This window comes from Gopherus evgoodei, chromosome 20 (genome assembly GCF_007399415.2).
Source record: "Gopherus evgoodei ecotype Sinaloan lineage chromosome 20, rGopEvg1_v1.p, whole genome shotgun sequence".
NCBI classification, from domain to species: domain Eukaryota; kingdom Metazoa; phylum Chordata; order Testudines; family Testudinidae; genus Gopherus; species Gopherus evgoodei.
This window is the reverse complement of record NC_044341.1, coordinates 19222210-19239384: the sequence shown is the minus strand read 5'-3', so window position 1 is coordinate 19239384 and position 17175 is coordinate 19222210. Positions and strand designations below refer to the sequence as shown.

Genomic DNA, 17175 nt, shown 5'->3' with positions numbered 1-17175 from the left:
ATCAGGGCAATGCACTGGAAGCTTCCTGAAACTCTGTGGGGGATGCCCACCTCTCCCCTCTTGAAGGGCTCTGATGATATAGAAGGGGAAGTGATCCCAACCACCCTTCCATTCCCTTCCACTAATTCAAGAATTAAGACTTCAATGAAGTGAGGAAGATAGGTGGGGATGTGAACATGCAGAGGATCATCTTGATGAATTCCAGTTACTGGGAAGTAGCCTTCTTCTTTTCTTGAGTGGCCTCTGCACATTCCCAGCTGTGAACGTTTAGCCAGCAGTGCAACTCTAAGGAAGGCTGCACCGAGGAGTTATAGTGAACTAGTCACAACTATCAAAACAAGCATCAACAAAAAAAAAAGAATGGAGGCCAAAACCTCAAAGCTAGAGTTTAGAAAGGATAAGGTACAGAACTGTAAAGTCAAACCTCTATAATACATTATTTTCTTCAAACCAGTTTTAGGGCAAAGCCTATTTTTGAAAAATTACAACTTACAGCTTGTCCATTGGCTTCATAAAGTGGGCATTTTTGTTTGATCTTAGCCAGTTCCATATTTACTTGTTTGCTGACCACAGCCATTGGATTCCCTCCTGGAAGAGATTTTGTATAAATATATCCGACATTCAAGCAAAGACTAAAAAGATGTCTGAAAATAAAACAATAAGTACAGTTCAAAAGCAGCCATGATTCCAGTAGTAAAGCTCATTAGTATATCTCTATTTTGTGCTGAGCACCTTTCAGCAGACCGGCAGAACTTTCAATTATTATCAAGGCTCGTCATAGCAATTGTTATAATAAGAACAACCCAGCATCACCATCATTCAGGAAAAGAACTATAGATAAGGAGGGTTAATAACAAAGAAGCTAAGCTCGAAGATGGTGGCAACTAGCAGGGCAGCCTTAAGAGTTAATAGCCACAGGGATGCATCTCCCAGAGGTTCAAATGTAGACCAGAACAAACCGTGAAGTAGAGAGGAAAGGTCACTCTGAGGGACATAAATGCTCTGAAAAGGGCTCTGAAGGAATGGGCTCTGAAAAGTTTAGCACTGTAGAGATGGGACCTGAGGAATCCAGTTCACAAAGGCTGAGTGAAATAAAGTGCTGGTGCAATGGGCAAATAAGGATGTGCAAATATGCATCAGTGAGGTCCACGAAGCTGGGAAAGGCCTGAAGGAAACAGAATGGAGAACAGTTGGAGTCTCTATACAGAAGCAAGATTTGCAGACCCTCCAGTGGAGAAGACGGAAGTCTAAGATATGTCTGAAGGCTCCAAACACTTCTCCACCAGAAAACAGTAGGAACAGAAGTCCTGCCCCTTTCCTGCAGGGGTAAAAGGAGAAGCCTTGAGGAGACTGGCTCTTTATGTCAGATTATCACCATTCTATCAGAAGTATAGAAAGAACAATAAGGTTGCAAAGTGAGTCACTCAAAAATTAAGAACTGCCAGAATTCAAGTTGCCCATGCAACTTTAATTCGTCCTCCTTGTACAGTTTTATAATACACAATCAGAATGCACATCACATACTATTTGTTCCATAGGACCCATGCTTCATTCAGTGAACGGGTAGCTATTCAATATTTCTTTATCCTTCTTCTTTAATGTGTGGCCTTATTTAATGCATACCATTCAAACTCCACACTGTATACAGAATTAGTAATTTCCTCTTTGGCAGTTTCTCTGGTGCTCTCACCAGAATACTCAAGTGCTTTACAAATATTTATGAATTTATCTTCACTACAGTCCTGTGAGATTAGGCAGTAACGTTATCCGAATTCTTCAGCTGCAGATCTGAGACAGAAAGCAAGGCCAAAATTGTTAGGGGTGTCCAACTTCAAACATCTAGCTTCCAACACATTCAGTTGCAGTTGTTAGTGCTCAGCACTACTAAAATAGTCACTGCAGATATCGGACATTGGACACCCAGAAAAACAACACAATTAGTAACCTACTGTGAAAGTCTGGGTTAAGTGACTTTCTCAGCACCACATAGGAACTCTGTGGCAGAGGCAGGGAACACCATCCACTTCGCCAGAGCAGCAATAAACTTTAAACACAAAACCACACTTCTTCCAAATTCCTGCAAAAAAATGAGGCAGAACACACACAACCTCACTGGATACACAACACTGATTCAGTCCCAGAGTACATTACATCCTGTGTATTAAATAATGCAGGGGTCTCATGGAAAAAAAATATGTGACCATGTAATTGAAAACTATAGTAACTCCTCATTCAAAAAAAGAACAGGAGAACTTGTGGCACCTTAGAGACTGAAAAATTTATTTCAGCGTGAGCTTTCGTGAGCTACAGCTCACTTCTTCAGATGCATAGAATGGAACAGGAAATATTTATACATACAGAGAACATGAAAAGGTGGAAGTATGCATACCAACAGGAAGAGTCTAATCAATTGAGATGAGCTATCATCAGCAGGAGAAAAAAAACTTCCGAAGAAGTGAGCTGTAGCTCACGAAAACTCATGCTGAAATAAATTCGTTAGTCTCTAAGGTGCCACAAGTACTCCTGTTCTTTTTGCGGATGCAGACTAACACGGCTGCTACTCAAACTCATCATTCAAAGTTGTCCTGGTTAATGTTGTTTCGTTGTTACCTTGCTGCTGGCATAGAGAGTACACTTATAAAGTTTGTGGATGATACCAGGCTGGGAGGGGTTGCCAGTGCGTTGGAGGATAGCATTAAAATTCAAAATGATCTGGTCTGAAGTAAACAGGGTGAAATTCAATAAGGACAAATGCAAAGTACGCCACTTAGGAAGGAACAATCAATTGCACACACACAAAATGGGAAAGGACTGCCTAGGAAGGAGTACTGTGGAATGGGATCTGTGGGTCATAGTGGACCAAAAGCTAAATGAGTCAACAGTGTAACACCGTTGGAAAAAAAAAAGAAAAAAAAAGCAAACATCATTCTGGAATGTATTAGAAGGAACATTTAAGCAAGATATGAGAAGTAATTCTTCCGCTCTACTTTGTGTTGATTGGGCCTCAACTGCAGGCAGTACTGTGTCCAGTTCTGGGTGCCAAATTTCAGGAAAGATGTGGACAAATTGGAGAAAGTCCAGAGGACAGCAACAAAAATGATTAAAGGTCTAGAAGACATGAGCTACGAGGAAAGATTGAAAAAACTGGGTTCATTTAGACTGGAGAAGAGAAGACTGAGAGTGGACATAACAGTTTTCAACATAAAAGGTTGTTACAAGGAGGAGAGAGAAGAATTGTTCTTCTTAACCTCTGAGGATAGGAGAAGCAGCAATGGGCTTAAATTGCAGCAAGGGAGGTTTAGGTTGGACAACAGGAAAGACTTCTTGTCAGGGTGGTTAAGCACTAGAATAAATCGTCTAGGCAGGTTGTAGAATCTCCATCATTGGAGATTTTTAAGAGCAGGTTAGACAAAGACCTGTCAGGGATGGTCTAGATCACTGTTTCTCAAATGCGGCCACGGGGGGGGGGGGTTTCCCTGTGGCCACAGCAGTTTCCTGGGTCGAAGAAGAGAGAGCATCAGCCCCTCCCCATCATCCCTGTTGCTCCTGCATGTGCCATCTCACTGGAGACACAGATGGGACACACAACGCTTAAGGAGCAAAGTGAGGTGGCAAAGAGGGGGCAAGGTGGCAAGGAGCAGGCTGAGGGGGCAAGCGGTCAAGTGAGCAGCAGGCCAGGGAGTCTGGCAGGGGAGTAAGGAGGAGAATGGCAAGCCAGCAACAGGGTGAGGAGGCGGGCCTGGGGGAGGCGGCTGTGAGGAGGCAAGCAGGGATGTGTGTGAGGAAGCAAGTGGTGAGGCGAGCAGTGGGCAGGGGGGTGAGGAGGCAAGTGGCAGGGGAGCCCTGGCGGAGGAGTAAGGAGGTGAGTAGTGAGGCAGCAGCAAGGTGATGAGGGTGGCAGGGGGTCTGGCTGCAACCGGGGGATGGATGAGACTAGCAGGGTGAAGAGGCGGGAGGCGAGTGGGGGTGGGGTGAGGGGGAGGAAGTGAGCAAAGTGTGTGCATGAGTTCCCTGTCATGAGTGCAGGGAACTGGACTAGATGACCTCTCAAGGTCCCTATGATTCTCTGAAGCTCAGCTAAATGGTTGTAAGAATAGTTTAAACATAGGCAAAATAAGATAGCGTGCAAAGACAAGAGTAACAGAAATCCCAGTGCAAATGAACTGCTGCAGAAATCAGACCACTGTGGTGAGAGTTTTTTGTGGTTCCTGCCAAACTAAGTGGTTTCAACAAGTCTGAAAAGAATGACAACTGAGAAACTATCTTGTGTATCACAATCACACTTCCACTTACCTGATCCCTGTTATGAATGATTCCTTCATCACACATCAGAGCACCCTGAATGCAGAAGAGGCCCAAACTAGAATGTTATAACCCTTCTCTTTCAATAACCTTTAAAAAAGTTTACTATTTTGAATGACTCACCCAGCCCTGTTACCACCATGGCTCCTAGATCAGCAACATAGTTTCCTTTGCGAAATGTAGCAACTCTTCCACCTACACGATCCTTTAAAAATTAAAAGTATATCAATCAGTTATTTTCATTCAATCAAATTTAGAAAAATGATAAAGCCCCCTTTTCAAAATCCCTCTCCTGAAAGTCTCCTACAGACATCTAAAGAGGGTAATCTGAGCCACAGCCATAAAGTGAATCCCATAACACACAAACATCTAGGTTTTAAATAAGCCACTCACATGAGCTTTTGAAGAATGGGCAGTAATATTTAAACACGGTAGTTAGTAGATTCCCCAACGGCAAAGAAGTTATAGGTGGGAGGGCAGGTCATTTAGTACGAATGTTCATGACAGTATGTTTGTTAGTACGTTTAAACAAACTATGTAATATACCAAGTAATGGCACTTCCAGCACTTCACCTTGGAAGATGTGGAGGGAAGAAACAAACTATTCTACAATTGTAAACGACATCCTGTCCAAAAGTTCTGGCTGATATCAAGTCAAAATCTTCGTCCCTTAATTTTATCCTATAATTCCTAATTTTGCCCCACTGTTGAACTCTAAACAATTCTTCTTTACCTTGGTGTTAACGCACTTTAATACCTGTAGATCGTTTACCTTCCCAGTCTTAGTCATTGCTTAGCCAGCTCTACATATGTTTAACTATTTTAGTCTTTCCTCATAAATCAATCCGTTATTCCCCAGAGCATCTTTGTTGTCCTCTAAATTTCATCAATTGGTAAGTATATTAGAAATACACAAAATGAAATCATACTACAGCTATATTCCCTATAAAATTAAACTATGTTAAGAGAAAAAGCTACAGTTGCAAAGTCAAGTAATCAAGACAGGAAATATCAGAATTAAATTAGTATGTAGTGTAGTTTTAGCCATCTCTGTCCCAGAACAACAGAGAGAAAAAGTAGGTGAGGTAATATCTTTTATTGGACCAACTTCTTTGTGTGAAAGAGAAACTTTTGAGCCACACAGTTCTTCTTCAGGTCTGGGAAAGGTACACATAGCACCACAGTTAAATGCAACATAGAACAGATTGTTTAGCGAAAGGAGTTAGCACATATTCTAAGGGACCATTCAAGATAGGCGGTAATGGGCCACTCTATGACTTTTAATGGTCCCATAGAATATGTGGCAGCTATTTATGCTAAACAATCTTTTCTATCTTGCATTTAGCTATGACGCTGGAGTATCCTTCCCACCTGAAGAAGAGATCTGTGTAGCTTGAAAACGTGACTTTCACCAACAGAAGTTCGTCCAATAAAATAATTAAAATGTTTAATTCCGTGCTAGGCAGTATTAATTCAGCTCTACTGAGCAGATGGCATATGTTACAGACTTGAGTTTCATGATCACATACTGTTTTCTCTCAATATCTTTGCTTCAATTCTGTGCTCAAAATGGATGCTAAGTGAGCCACGGATGTGTAATCGATAAGGCTATCTCCTGTCTCCTTTGCTAAAACATGCAGCATCAATTACAGAGAGGACTGCACAAAGAAAAGGGATGATCTTGTAGTTAAGGACTGCACTGGACTCTAGAAAACTGGGTTCTATTCCTGGCTCTGCCGTAGGATTCCTTTGAATTACAAACCAAAGTTTTCTGAAGTGTTCACTAACACCATGTTCCCTCCCCATATTCAATTTTACTCATGGTACCATCTCCTTTAACAGAGAACTCATATGCCTTGTCTTTGGAACAGTGATGTCTCTTTTCCTTCCAGGATGGTGCCCCTTCTGTGTTTGGAGCCAATGCCATATCTGCTGTCCACCTGACCTACCTTTCAGTCCTGCCCTTTTGGGGTGCCAGTTCATATGAGGATGTCAGCACTGGAGGCATAGGTGCTGAGTCTGTCTGTACATTTGTAGCAACATCCAATGCCAGAGACTGAGAGCCAACAAGAATAGTGTCAATGTGGCCTCTCTCAGTTGCGTTTATTTCCCTGCCTCTCCTTTGCTGATGGACTTTAGGGTGTGCTGTCTGCTTGGAGCTCTCATTGAGAACTACCATTTTGGTTCTTTGGAGGTGGATGCCAGGTATGAGGTGACACATCCATTGTGTAAGTGTAATATCAGCCATGTGTACCTTGACTTGAGAGTTCTCAAGGAGGACTTACACACTTAACATGTATCAGAGAAGTGGCTTGCCCCAAGACAGAGAGATAATTTGCTGTGCCCATGGACCACAGGAATGAGTCTGTTGCTGGTGAGGCAGGGCTTAAATCCTAAGGGTTTCAAGTCTGCCATGGCAGTTGGCACAAGGTTCCTCATGCCTCTGTACAGGAGGCACATCTTCACCTTTTAAGGGGAATGTCCAAGCTAAAGAATTAACAAAGACCAAGGATGAAGACAGATTCTCCTCACAGAGCTACTCAAGAGGATGAATTCAATGCTCAGAGAAGTACAGTGGGTTGGACATTTGACAGGGTTTCCATCTTGATGACACAAGCGGCAAGAGGGAACTGAAGGAGTCACATCCACTCTGTTCTTTATGCCCTCACATGGAAGCATAAAACAGCAAAGGGCACATGCACAGCCCTGCTGTACACTGCAATTCAAAAAGAAAAATCTGATCTTACATGCATGGGATGCATGCACCCCTACAATAGGATCCAGACTGACATACTTAAACAATCCTCCAGAGGCTTGGGATGGACTAGATCTGTGGCGCTCAAACTATGGGATGAACTCCCTCCTGGGGGGAGGCACTTAGGAAGTTCAGGGGGCTCAGCAAGCCCAAGCCAGCCCCCGCAGGGAGGGAGCACCACCCAGCACCGTTCTGCCCCCAGCCATGGCCATGGCTTCTGGCCCCACCCCTACCACAACTCCATTTCTGGCCTCGGCCCACAGCTTGGCTGCAGTTCCACACCTGGCCGCAGCTCCAGCCCCGCCCCCCGCTCCGCTCTCAGACCCTGGCTCCCCTGGGTGTGGGGCGTAAGCTAAAAAATTTGGGGAAGAAGCTATGAAATCTCTGCTAACATCTGTAGATGACAAAGATTGATAGATGTACAACTAAGACCAAACACTGATGGCTATTTAATCTCAAATATCAAGTATTAAACTGCTCCTCCAAAGGTTCTGCTTGAGCAGGTAACCAGCACAATCTACATCTAAATACCAAAAATTCTTTAACCGTTACTCACAATAAGACAGTATTGTCTTATCTATTAATTCTCTCATAGAAGAGCCAACTGGCAATACAGAAAACTGCTATTAAGCAGCTCTTCCCATTTCAGCTCAGAAGCAGAATTTTTTCCCCCTCAGTACAAGATACTGACCCTTTAAGATCCTGCTTGATCCTTTGACCCCTCCCCCTCCTGAGAACAGCTTCAAAACTGGAAAAGAAAGATACAAGAGACTGACACACTGCCTGGATTGGCTGAAGTATGTTAAATGGTAGTCTCATTGATGGACAAGACATAAGCTTTACTATTCTCTTACAAGCAGTCAGCTACCAAGCCAGATGATTACTAGGAAGTAGTATTTACAATCTCTTAAATCAGCGATTTGTAGATGACAAAGATTGGTAGATGACAAATGATGAAGACAGGTCACTGAGAGGCAAAAATCAGACACTTTAATATAGTTAAGTGTGAGCTTGTACATGTAAGAACAAAACAATGTCAGACACACAGGGCTGGGATCTAGTCTGGAGAACAGTGACGCTGAAAAGGACTTGTGGGATATGGAACAGGAAACCCAGTAGTATGCTATAACAAAAAGAGCTAGTGTTATCCTTGTATATATAAAAATCGGAATATTCAAATGTAGGATATTATAACCTCTGCTGCTGTTAAAAATTGGACAGAGTTCAGATAAAAACTACAGAAGTCATTCAAAGTATTCAGCTTATCAAACAGAATGTTAACAGGCAATTTGATCATGAGTATCTACATAGAGAAGATTTCTAACAAAGATATAAGATCCAAAGGCTGAAAGTTGAAGTCAGCAAAGTTCAAACTAAAGAAGATTCAACTTAAACAGTAAGTGCAATTAACCACTGAAACCACTTATCAAGGAGTATGTTAAGTTTTTCATCACCTGAAATCTAAACAACCAAAAGTGGATCTCCTAAAAGATAAGTCCCAGTTCAGCAACTGGGTTAGATGCATGACTCACGGGGTGAAATTCTATCATCTATATTATGCAGGAGGTCATCTTAGATTCTTTATGATCTTAAAAGCTAGAATACGAAAAGCAAAAGAGAAAAGGAATAAATAAATAAGCAGATTGGGCAACTTCAAAATCTGTACACTAGGACCAATATAAGTGAAGGAAAGAAAAGCACTAGATTCTGTCTGCAACAATAGGAAGCAATGTCTGGATTCCAGTGTATAGAATATTTTGATAGCCACTTTCATGCATCTGAAAACTGTAGCCTGCAAGACTCCTCCTACCTTTTTTGTTATAAACAGAGGGCATGGAGGGGCATCCAATTTTTAAATGCAGCTGTCCTTTCAGTGTGGAAGATAAATGTTTTTAACTCACAGAAGCCAACCTGCATTCCTTGGATAGGTAAAAGAGCAAATAAAGAGAAAAATAAAAAGGAAGGAAGGAAGTCATGTTGATGTGTAAAGGACAATAAGTCTTTGGTGAAAATTCAGTTGCTATCCCAAGAATTGTAAGAAGGTACTCTTGGAAGACACCACTTTAATTCTCTGACCCTCCCTGAAGAGGAAATTACTACCAAGAAACCATCTTTGAGAGATAAGAAAAGAAAAGGTTTTCCTTGTGGTTCACAGCAGGTAAATGAGCAAAACAAAAAATGAAACAAACCACACTTAGCCACTATACACAGTAAGCTGGATGAAACTATAACTAAAAATAGAATAAAACATCTAAAATATGTGATGTGATCCAAAAATGTGATGGGTTCTAACCAGCACGGTTTCTACAAAGGAAACTGTCTCACCAACCTATCAGAATTTTTGAAACAGGTCAGTGAAGTGGTGGTTAAAGCAGAACCAGTCAACATAACAGACTTTCAAAAGGCTTTGACGAGGTCACACACAAGAGACTACTAATGAGCCTAAATATTGGGAGAGGGAGAAGCAAATACTGTCATGGATCAAAAACTAGCTGAGAAACGGGAAACAAAGTAGGAATAAATGGTCAATTGACTAACAGCAGGGTACCTTAAAGTCCCATCACAGTCGTGGTGTTTAATATATTAGTGTTCTAGAAAGGGGTCTGAGTAGTGAGACAGCAAAATTTTAAGATGACAAAGTTACTTATGTTTGTCAGATCCAGATAAGTTCAGAGGGACTCATCCAAGCAAGGAGAATGTTAATTTAGAACTACCATGTTGTACAATCAGCTCAAGAAAGTGACCTGGCATCATTGCTGGCAGGTCAGTGAAAACTTCTACTCAATGTTCAGCTGCAATTTAAGCAAGCAAGCAAGCAAGCAAGCAAGCAAGAAAGAAAGAGGTGCAAAAATGTTAGGAATCATCAGGAATGGGATGAAGAACACAGAAAAATGTCTTTGCCAATTTGAGCTGGGGGGAAGTCCTTTCTGTCCCAAATATAGCAATCAGTTAGACCCTCAGCATGTGGGCAAGACCCACCAGCCAGACACCCTCATCCCAAAGATTATGCTTTCTCTGCTCTGGAGAAAAGACGGTTACTCACCTTTGTAACTGTTGTTCTTCGAGATGTGTTGCTCATATCCATTCCAGGTAGGTTTACGCGCCGCGCGTGCACGTCTGCCGGAAACTTTTTACCCTAGCAACTCCAGTGGGCTGGCAGGTCGCCCCCTAGAGTGGCACCAGTATGGCACTAGACATATACCCCTGCCGGCCCGCCCGCTCCTCAGTTCCTTCTTACCGCCATGTCGGTTGCTGGAACTGTGGAGTGCGGCTTGCTGACCTCCACGTCCCTAGCTCTCCTGTACTTGTTCGTCGTTTTAGTTGTAAATAGTTCATAGATAAGTAGTAGATAGACTGTTAGCATAGTAGTTAGTTAGAATCTTGTATATAGTTGTCTAACATCGCTTGCGGGTGGGCCGTTGCCCTCCCCGGCGCACGGCACCAGGCCCATGCCTGGCTCGCCGGGCTTCAAGCAGTGCTCAGCATGCAAGAAGCCGATGCCTACGAGCGATCCCCACGACGCGTGCCTTAAGTGCCTGGGGGAATCGCACATCAGTGAGAAGTGCAGCATTTGCAAGGCTTTTAAGCCTCGCACGAAGAAGGAGAGAGACCAAAGACTCCGCGCTCTCCTTATGGAAGCGGCTCTGTCTCCGGCATCGGCAGCGCAGTCAGCCAGTTCTACTCCGGCACCAGACCACGCCGGCACCGGCAAGACTTCCCGGCACCGACCATCTCCGGCACCGGGAGCAAACTCACGTCCCTCAGCGTCTGCAACACCAGCGAGGCAGGCCCGAGTGGAGCGCCCGGCACCTACCTTGGCCCGCGGCACCGCCTGCAAGGCTGCTGTCGACACCCTCACCCCAAAGATTATGCTTTCTCTACTCTGGAGAACAGTGGGGTTTTGGTGCTGTCCTGATATTTGAGATAGCTGCAGTGTGTGATTGTTATATTCTGCTGTGAATCATAGCATATTATTAGAATCATAGAATATTAGGGTTAAAAGGGACCTCAGGAGGTCATCTAGTCCAACCCCCTCCTCAAAGCAGGACCAATCCCCAGATTTTTACTCCAGTTTCCCAAATGGCCCCCTCAAGGATTGAACTCACAACTCTGGGTTTAGCAGGCCAATGCTCAAACCACTGAGCTATCCCTCCCCCCTGTGGGGAGATGAAGGAACGAAAATCGGATCAGAAGACTCCTGGGGGGGATATCTCAGTGGTTTGAGCATTGGCCTGCTAAACCCAGGGTTGTGAGTTCAATCCTTGAGGGAGCCATTTAGGGATCTGGGGCAAAAACATGTCTGGGGATTGGTCCTGCTTTGAGCAGGGGGTTGGACTAGACGATCTCCTGAGGTCCCTTCCAACCCTGATATTCTATGGTTCTATGACTACTCAAGGAAGCAGATTTTTGGGAACACAAACCCTTGCATGGACAATTACCTAAATGTGCACCCTCAGCCCAAAGAATTCCATCTCAATCTTGGTGGAAAGGGGTATTTGTTAAGTGTTTTCCTAATGGTCTTCTGGACTACACAAGAGTGAGATAACTGCACTGACTACAGCTCTTGCTAAAACAAAAGAAGAATGATGGCACCACCACATTCTCAAGAGGCAGAGTGCACTGAACAAAGACATCTGAATATTCCTGCCTCTGAGCTGAAGGAGGTCTAGTTACCTAGCTACCCATCTGGATTGGCAATGGACACAGCCACAAGTTCACCAGTCCCAGTGCATGCTGTCACAGGGCACTCAATCATACCAGTGCCTTATTACAACTGATAAATGCTAAATAAATTTGTTTCACTAGCTAAATTCTCTCTTTAAGCAGCAAGTTCATACCCTGGCTTCCAGAAGCGTGACATCCATCCCAAAACTCTGCAACTGGCGAGCTGCAGCCAAGCCAGAGACTCCAGAGCCTATAATGATCACCTTGCCAGTCTTCTTAGCTAGAGAAATGAAAGCATAAGTTACAGAATAGATGTGTGTATTGGTGAAAGCCTAGGAGTCCAAGCTCAGTTTTAATCCTGAAATTAGTAAGGATGGAGGTCTATTTTAAAACAGTTTAATAGTAAAATGTAGCTGTGATTGCTTTATCACAGCTAGTTGTTAGCAGGAAAAAACTGTATAGTTCTGAATTAAATATAAGCAGCACTTAGTAGCCAGCAGAAGTTAATGATGAAAAGAAAATGCAGGTAAAGCACAATCTAGGTAGAAAGTTAACAGCAACAGTCACCTGAACAGAGAGCCTAGATTGCACGTTCACACAAGGGCACTGGGGACAGCAGGATACTGTAACCAGGAGGGATCTCCCTATCAGACATTTCCACTCTCGGGAAAGAGGCAGTTCCAGGAGGATTGTGCAGCTGAGGAAAGGAATCAGCTTATTTGTCATTCTGAAGGAAAGTGTTTTTGTTCCTTCTCTCCTTCACGGAGGAGTTGGAAGCATTGGGCAGGGCTGGGTCAGATGTTTGTTTGAAAGTGCAATCTGCAATCTATATACATTGATCTGCATCTGGACAAGATGCAGACTTACAGGGACACTGAGGTGGTTTCGGTTTAAAAGGGAAAGTTATTTTTAAATATGAGCTCTTCAAAGAAGCCACAACAGCCTTTCTCTTTGGCTTGTGCTCCCAAGCAAAACTCACCTTGCACTATGATTTGTGCACCTTTGAGTTAGTGTCAGTGGAGGTGAATTAGCACTTCTCTCCCTTGGACAGGTCAATTATGTACCACCTATCAGCTACAACACTCTCAGCTGCCTGGAACCTTCCAAGTGGTCCCGGAATTATACAGGAAGCAGGTTCCCCAAAAGCAAGGCAATCAGCAAAATATATTGTTGAAATATAAAAACAACAATGCAGCATAGGGAAAACAGAAGAGAAAAGCAACACTTAGCGCAGGATCCTCAAACTGAGGAGAAAGCGTGAGTAATGTGAGAGGAGACACATAAGGGCTTGTCTACATATAAAATTGTATTGCTTTAACTATACTGCTATAGATAGAACCTTCCCCCCACCCAATGAGGGGGTCGTTAAAGGATTCTATTAAAAAAAAATAGAAAAGCTATACACAACTTCATAGAACTAAGGAAAATGTATTGTTCTTACACAATAAAATTAAGATTTATTTCTCAGTCACTTTACTGGGACTAAGCCCATGACAAGTTTTGAAGTTTTAAATTCCAAGTGTTATACACAAACAAGAAGTCTGAAATATTCATCGCAAACATTTTTTTTACTCCAAATACAGGACAGGCAATACTCGTATGATTGACAGAAATATCTATAAATATAACTTCTTCAAACTTTTCAGATAATTCAGCTTTCAGCTGAGGAAAAAAACGCAAAATTTTAGCCCAAAAGCAAAATTTTGGAAGCCAAATCAAGAATGCCAAACAGCATGCCCTTCTCAAGCCTTTACTAGTGTTCCAATATCATGATGATAAAAATAAGGTACATTTTGGGCCCACAGATCACAGAAAAGAATAATTATTTAATTTAAAATCATTGGTAAACCTACTTGGTAGAGGCTTTACTCTTTTGTAGATACCGAAGTTGATTAGGCCATGACGCTCTAGATAGCTATGCACTCTGTGAACTAGCACAGTGTCACCTACAGAATAAGAAAGATTAAATAATTATGTATTTTTAATTACTCTATATTAAAACAATCCATAGTGACATTTACTGGATGGCCTAATGGATTTACATAGGATGAAGAAATATTTAGACTGATGCCTACCTTTAATGTAACTAACCACACCTACACCACCCATGAACATCATTGTAAGAAACCATTTACTGCACAAATTTCACTCCCCACTTTGATTCTCTAGGTCAAGAGTGATATAGCTGCTTTGCATGGCCCTGCAGGACCCACAGCACTAGGAACCAAAGGGATCATCTAACTCTTCCTTGATTATCCAGTGTGCAGCGCAGCATTGGGGAGGCACCTTTGCCTTGCTGCCATTCAGCACTCAAGCACTCCAGACAGTGTGGAATGTATTTTTAAAAGCCTAAACACATTTTTTGTATTTGCAGATGTTTGTTTGGGGAATTGGGTCAAGTCATGGTTTTACAGGTCTCTCTTCCTTTTCACATATTCCTGTTAAGTTACATGAGTCAAATTCAAGTTAATTCTTTTCTGAGGTTCCCTCTACTCCAGACAAACCAAGAGAGCTACCAGTACTGTGTCTCACTCTCATTGAACTCCCCACATAAGCATGTTCAGTAGGGGAAAAAGCCTGCTCCTTCCTCTCCACGCTGTCTGTACACTGCTTAAAGATGGCGCTCACCTCCTTATTTTTTTATTTCAGGTGCCGTGACTGTGATGGGCAAGGGAGAGATGGAGGGGTGCCTTGGGGTGTTTGTCCCTTCTTTTTATAGTGTCAGTCCCCTCTTGAAACACATTTCCAGCTGAGATTCAGGAGACAGATGTAAGGATGTTCCCTGCTGGTTGTTTTCCCCTGTCTGAACTTTCTTTGTCTCCCCTGTGCTGCTGTATGGAATATGGGAGATACTTTATGATATTATGGATACCAATATTGTAAAATTGCAATGAGTCATGCCAGATATGCCATGTAGGTGTCTGCAAAAATGTTATTTTTTTTATGTTTGTATCACAAGTTATAGATAAGTACAGTATATAGCTGTATTTAAAACTTGTGCTGTGCATCTGGGTGACACCCTCAGACAGATTGGCATTGGCATTGCCTAGTCTGCTTGACCACAGAATATCAGGGTTGGAAGGGACCTCAGGAGGTCATCTAGTCCAACCCCCTGCTCAAAGCAGGACCAATCCCCAGACATGTTTTTGCCCCAGATCCCTAAATGACCCTCTCAAGGATTGAACTCACAACTCTGGGTTTAGCAGGCCAATGCTCAAACCACTGAGCTATCCCACCCCCATCAATGCTGTACAATAAACGCATTGAAAAACCAGGGACTACACTTGATGAGTCAGCAAGCCATGTAGGGGCATGCCTAAGGACAAAGAACTCTATGGCTTTTCCACGTGCTGTGAAGCTTGTGTTTGAGATACAGGAAGTCCAAGCCTCCTGGCAAAAGAATATAAAAGGCAATTACATCATCTCCATTTTGTCTTCTGTCCAGCTTCTTACCTCTGGAGTAACTTTTCTACAAACCAAGCTCTGAACAAAGGACTGAATGACTCATCTAAGCTGTAGATTGTTCCAGTAGGACTTTTAAACCAGCAAACTCCACCAATACTGCTAAGAACCTGATGTATGGACTTTGATAGTCTCTATATGTATTTGATTGCTTTATCATTCAATAACTCTCTTCGTGTTCTTTCTTTACAATAAACCTTTAGTTTTAGACACTAAAGGATTGGCTGGCAGCATGGTATTTTGGGTAAGATCCAACCTAATACTGACTGGCAATGTGGTTGGTCAGTATTGATTAGTGAGCAGAGTTTTAAAATAACTTCTCACTGTACTGGACCTAGGTGCTGATTGGGAGCCTGAGAACTGGAATGCAATACAGGGCTGTGTGATTCCTTTATTCATAGAATCACAGAACTGGAAGGGACCACGAGAGGTCATCTAATTCAGTCCCCTGCACTCAAGGCAGGACTGAGTATTATCTAGACCACAAACTGGGGTGAAGGGGATGACTACTTATCAACCATGATATGATCGCCACTTTATCATCCTCTGTTCCTAGAAGTATAAAGACTCAAATTGTTCTGACTCCCAATTCTTTCAAGAGGCAATCACTGTTTGAATCCCATTGCTCTTCAACCTTGCTGAGTAAGTGTTCTGAGCAACCTGGGAATGTGCGTATTTTGAGGTCACATGTTCTGAGATAGCTGGTGCCACAAATGGGCTCAAAAATCTGGGTCAGCACATATCATACTTATAATACTGGGAGCTCCAAACAGGAGTATGTTGATGCTATGATATATGTAGTGTCACTTTAATGGTTGATAACAGACATTCAAGGTAGAAAGGTGTGTGCTGCTCCTACCACCACTAGTGCAACCCTTGACATTTTCCACCTCAGCTGCAGTCAGATAAATGTCACTGTGGGGTTTGTGTCTAAACTTAACTTAACTTTTCTGAAGTCAAGGCCTGCTCTCTCAGATCTGGAGCAGGGAAGTTCATAAGTTAATTCAAAACTACATTATGCAGCTTGTTGTGTTTACAGAGCGAAGAGACTGTCTTTAGACTACAGCAAACTACAGCTGCAGAAGTGAACTGTTCTAGTCAAAGGTGGATGAGGAGGCAGCAGTAGAAACAGTTGCTAGTAAAATGTCTTTGAGATTAAGAACTTTGGTCTTGGAACATTCTGGCCAAGCCCCAGAGGAGAAGTAGAAATCCAAGTGGGGGACTTCTTACACTTACTCTGAGAATTTTCCAGTGACCACATATGTCCCCAAAACATCTTCCCACTATAGAGGAAGATTGCATTTCTTACTTTAGGAAACAAATTCATGCAGTGTGGATATATTCATGTTGAAGATTCACTTTGACATAACTGGCAAACCACTGAAAACAGCAAACTCTGTAAAACACAAGATTCTCTCTATAAATTAATTTTTGCTTCTCTTTCATAAGATTAATTTATCTCTAGACTGAAGTTATTCTATGAGGAACTGTAACTTGACAAAATTAACTTTTGCTTGGAAACATTCAGAAAGTAATTTCAGAAGTGCTCCCACATCTGATTTAAACAGCTGTCCAATAAATATTCTTCCCAATTTTATATTCAAACACCCAATGGACTCCACTTTCCTAGGCAAACATTATGGTTCTAAGAACTGAAGAAAACTGTTTGGGATCTGGTTGAAGGTCTTCTTGATCTGAAACAGCTTTTTCTCAGCACAGACTGACAAAGCAATGAGGTTTCACTGAAAAATTGTCAACTTACTGTTATAAGGTGCTTCTAGTTGTTGAAGAGTTGCCTCGAATGTCAGCTGAATCTTTGGGTTGTCCAACCAAAGTTGCAACTGTATTTAAACAAAAACAGTTTTTACGTGTTATATACAGAGAGACAAACATACACACACACACAGAAAAATCTTTAATGTTGTAATGAAGTTTCAACTCATAAGAATTCAAAAGAAGAATTTAAATTTTTGTATTGCTGTCGCATAGCC

The 17175-nt window shown here is 42.4% G+C and overlaps 1 protein-coding gene across 3 annotated transcripts in view; it reads right to left on the bottom strand.

Annotated features, from left to right (window-relative positions):
- The window catches only part of KDM1A (lysine demethylase 1A), a 164936-nt gene that overhangs the window by 99557 nt on the left and 48204 nt on the right, over window positions 1-17175 (bottom strand). For all 3 annotated transcript variants that reach the window (XM_030539424.1, XM_030539426.1, XM_030539425.1), the window contains 5 exons: window positions 16947-17025; window positions 13576-13668; window positions 11896-12002; window positions 4426-4507; window positions 494-588 (listed from right to left, as the gene is read on the bottom strand). In XM_030539424.1, coding sequence (XP_030395284.1) covers window positions 494-588; window positions 4426-4507; window positions 11896-12002; window positions 13576-13668; window positions 16947-17025 — 456 coding nt within the window. The remainder of the gene's footprint in view (window positions 1-493; window positions 589-4425; window positions 4508-11895; window positions 12003-13575; window positions 13669-16946; window positions 17026-17175) is intronic.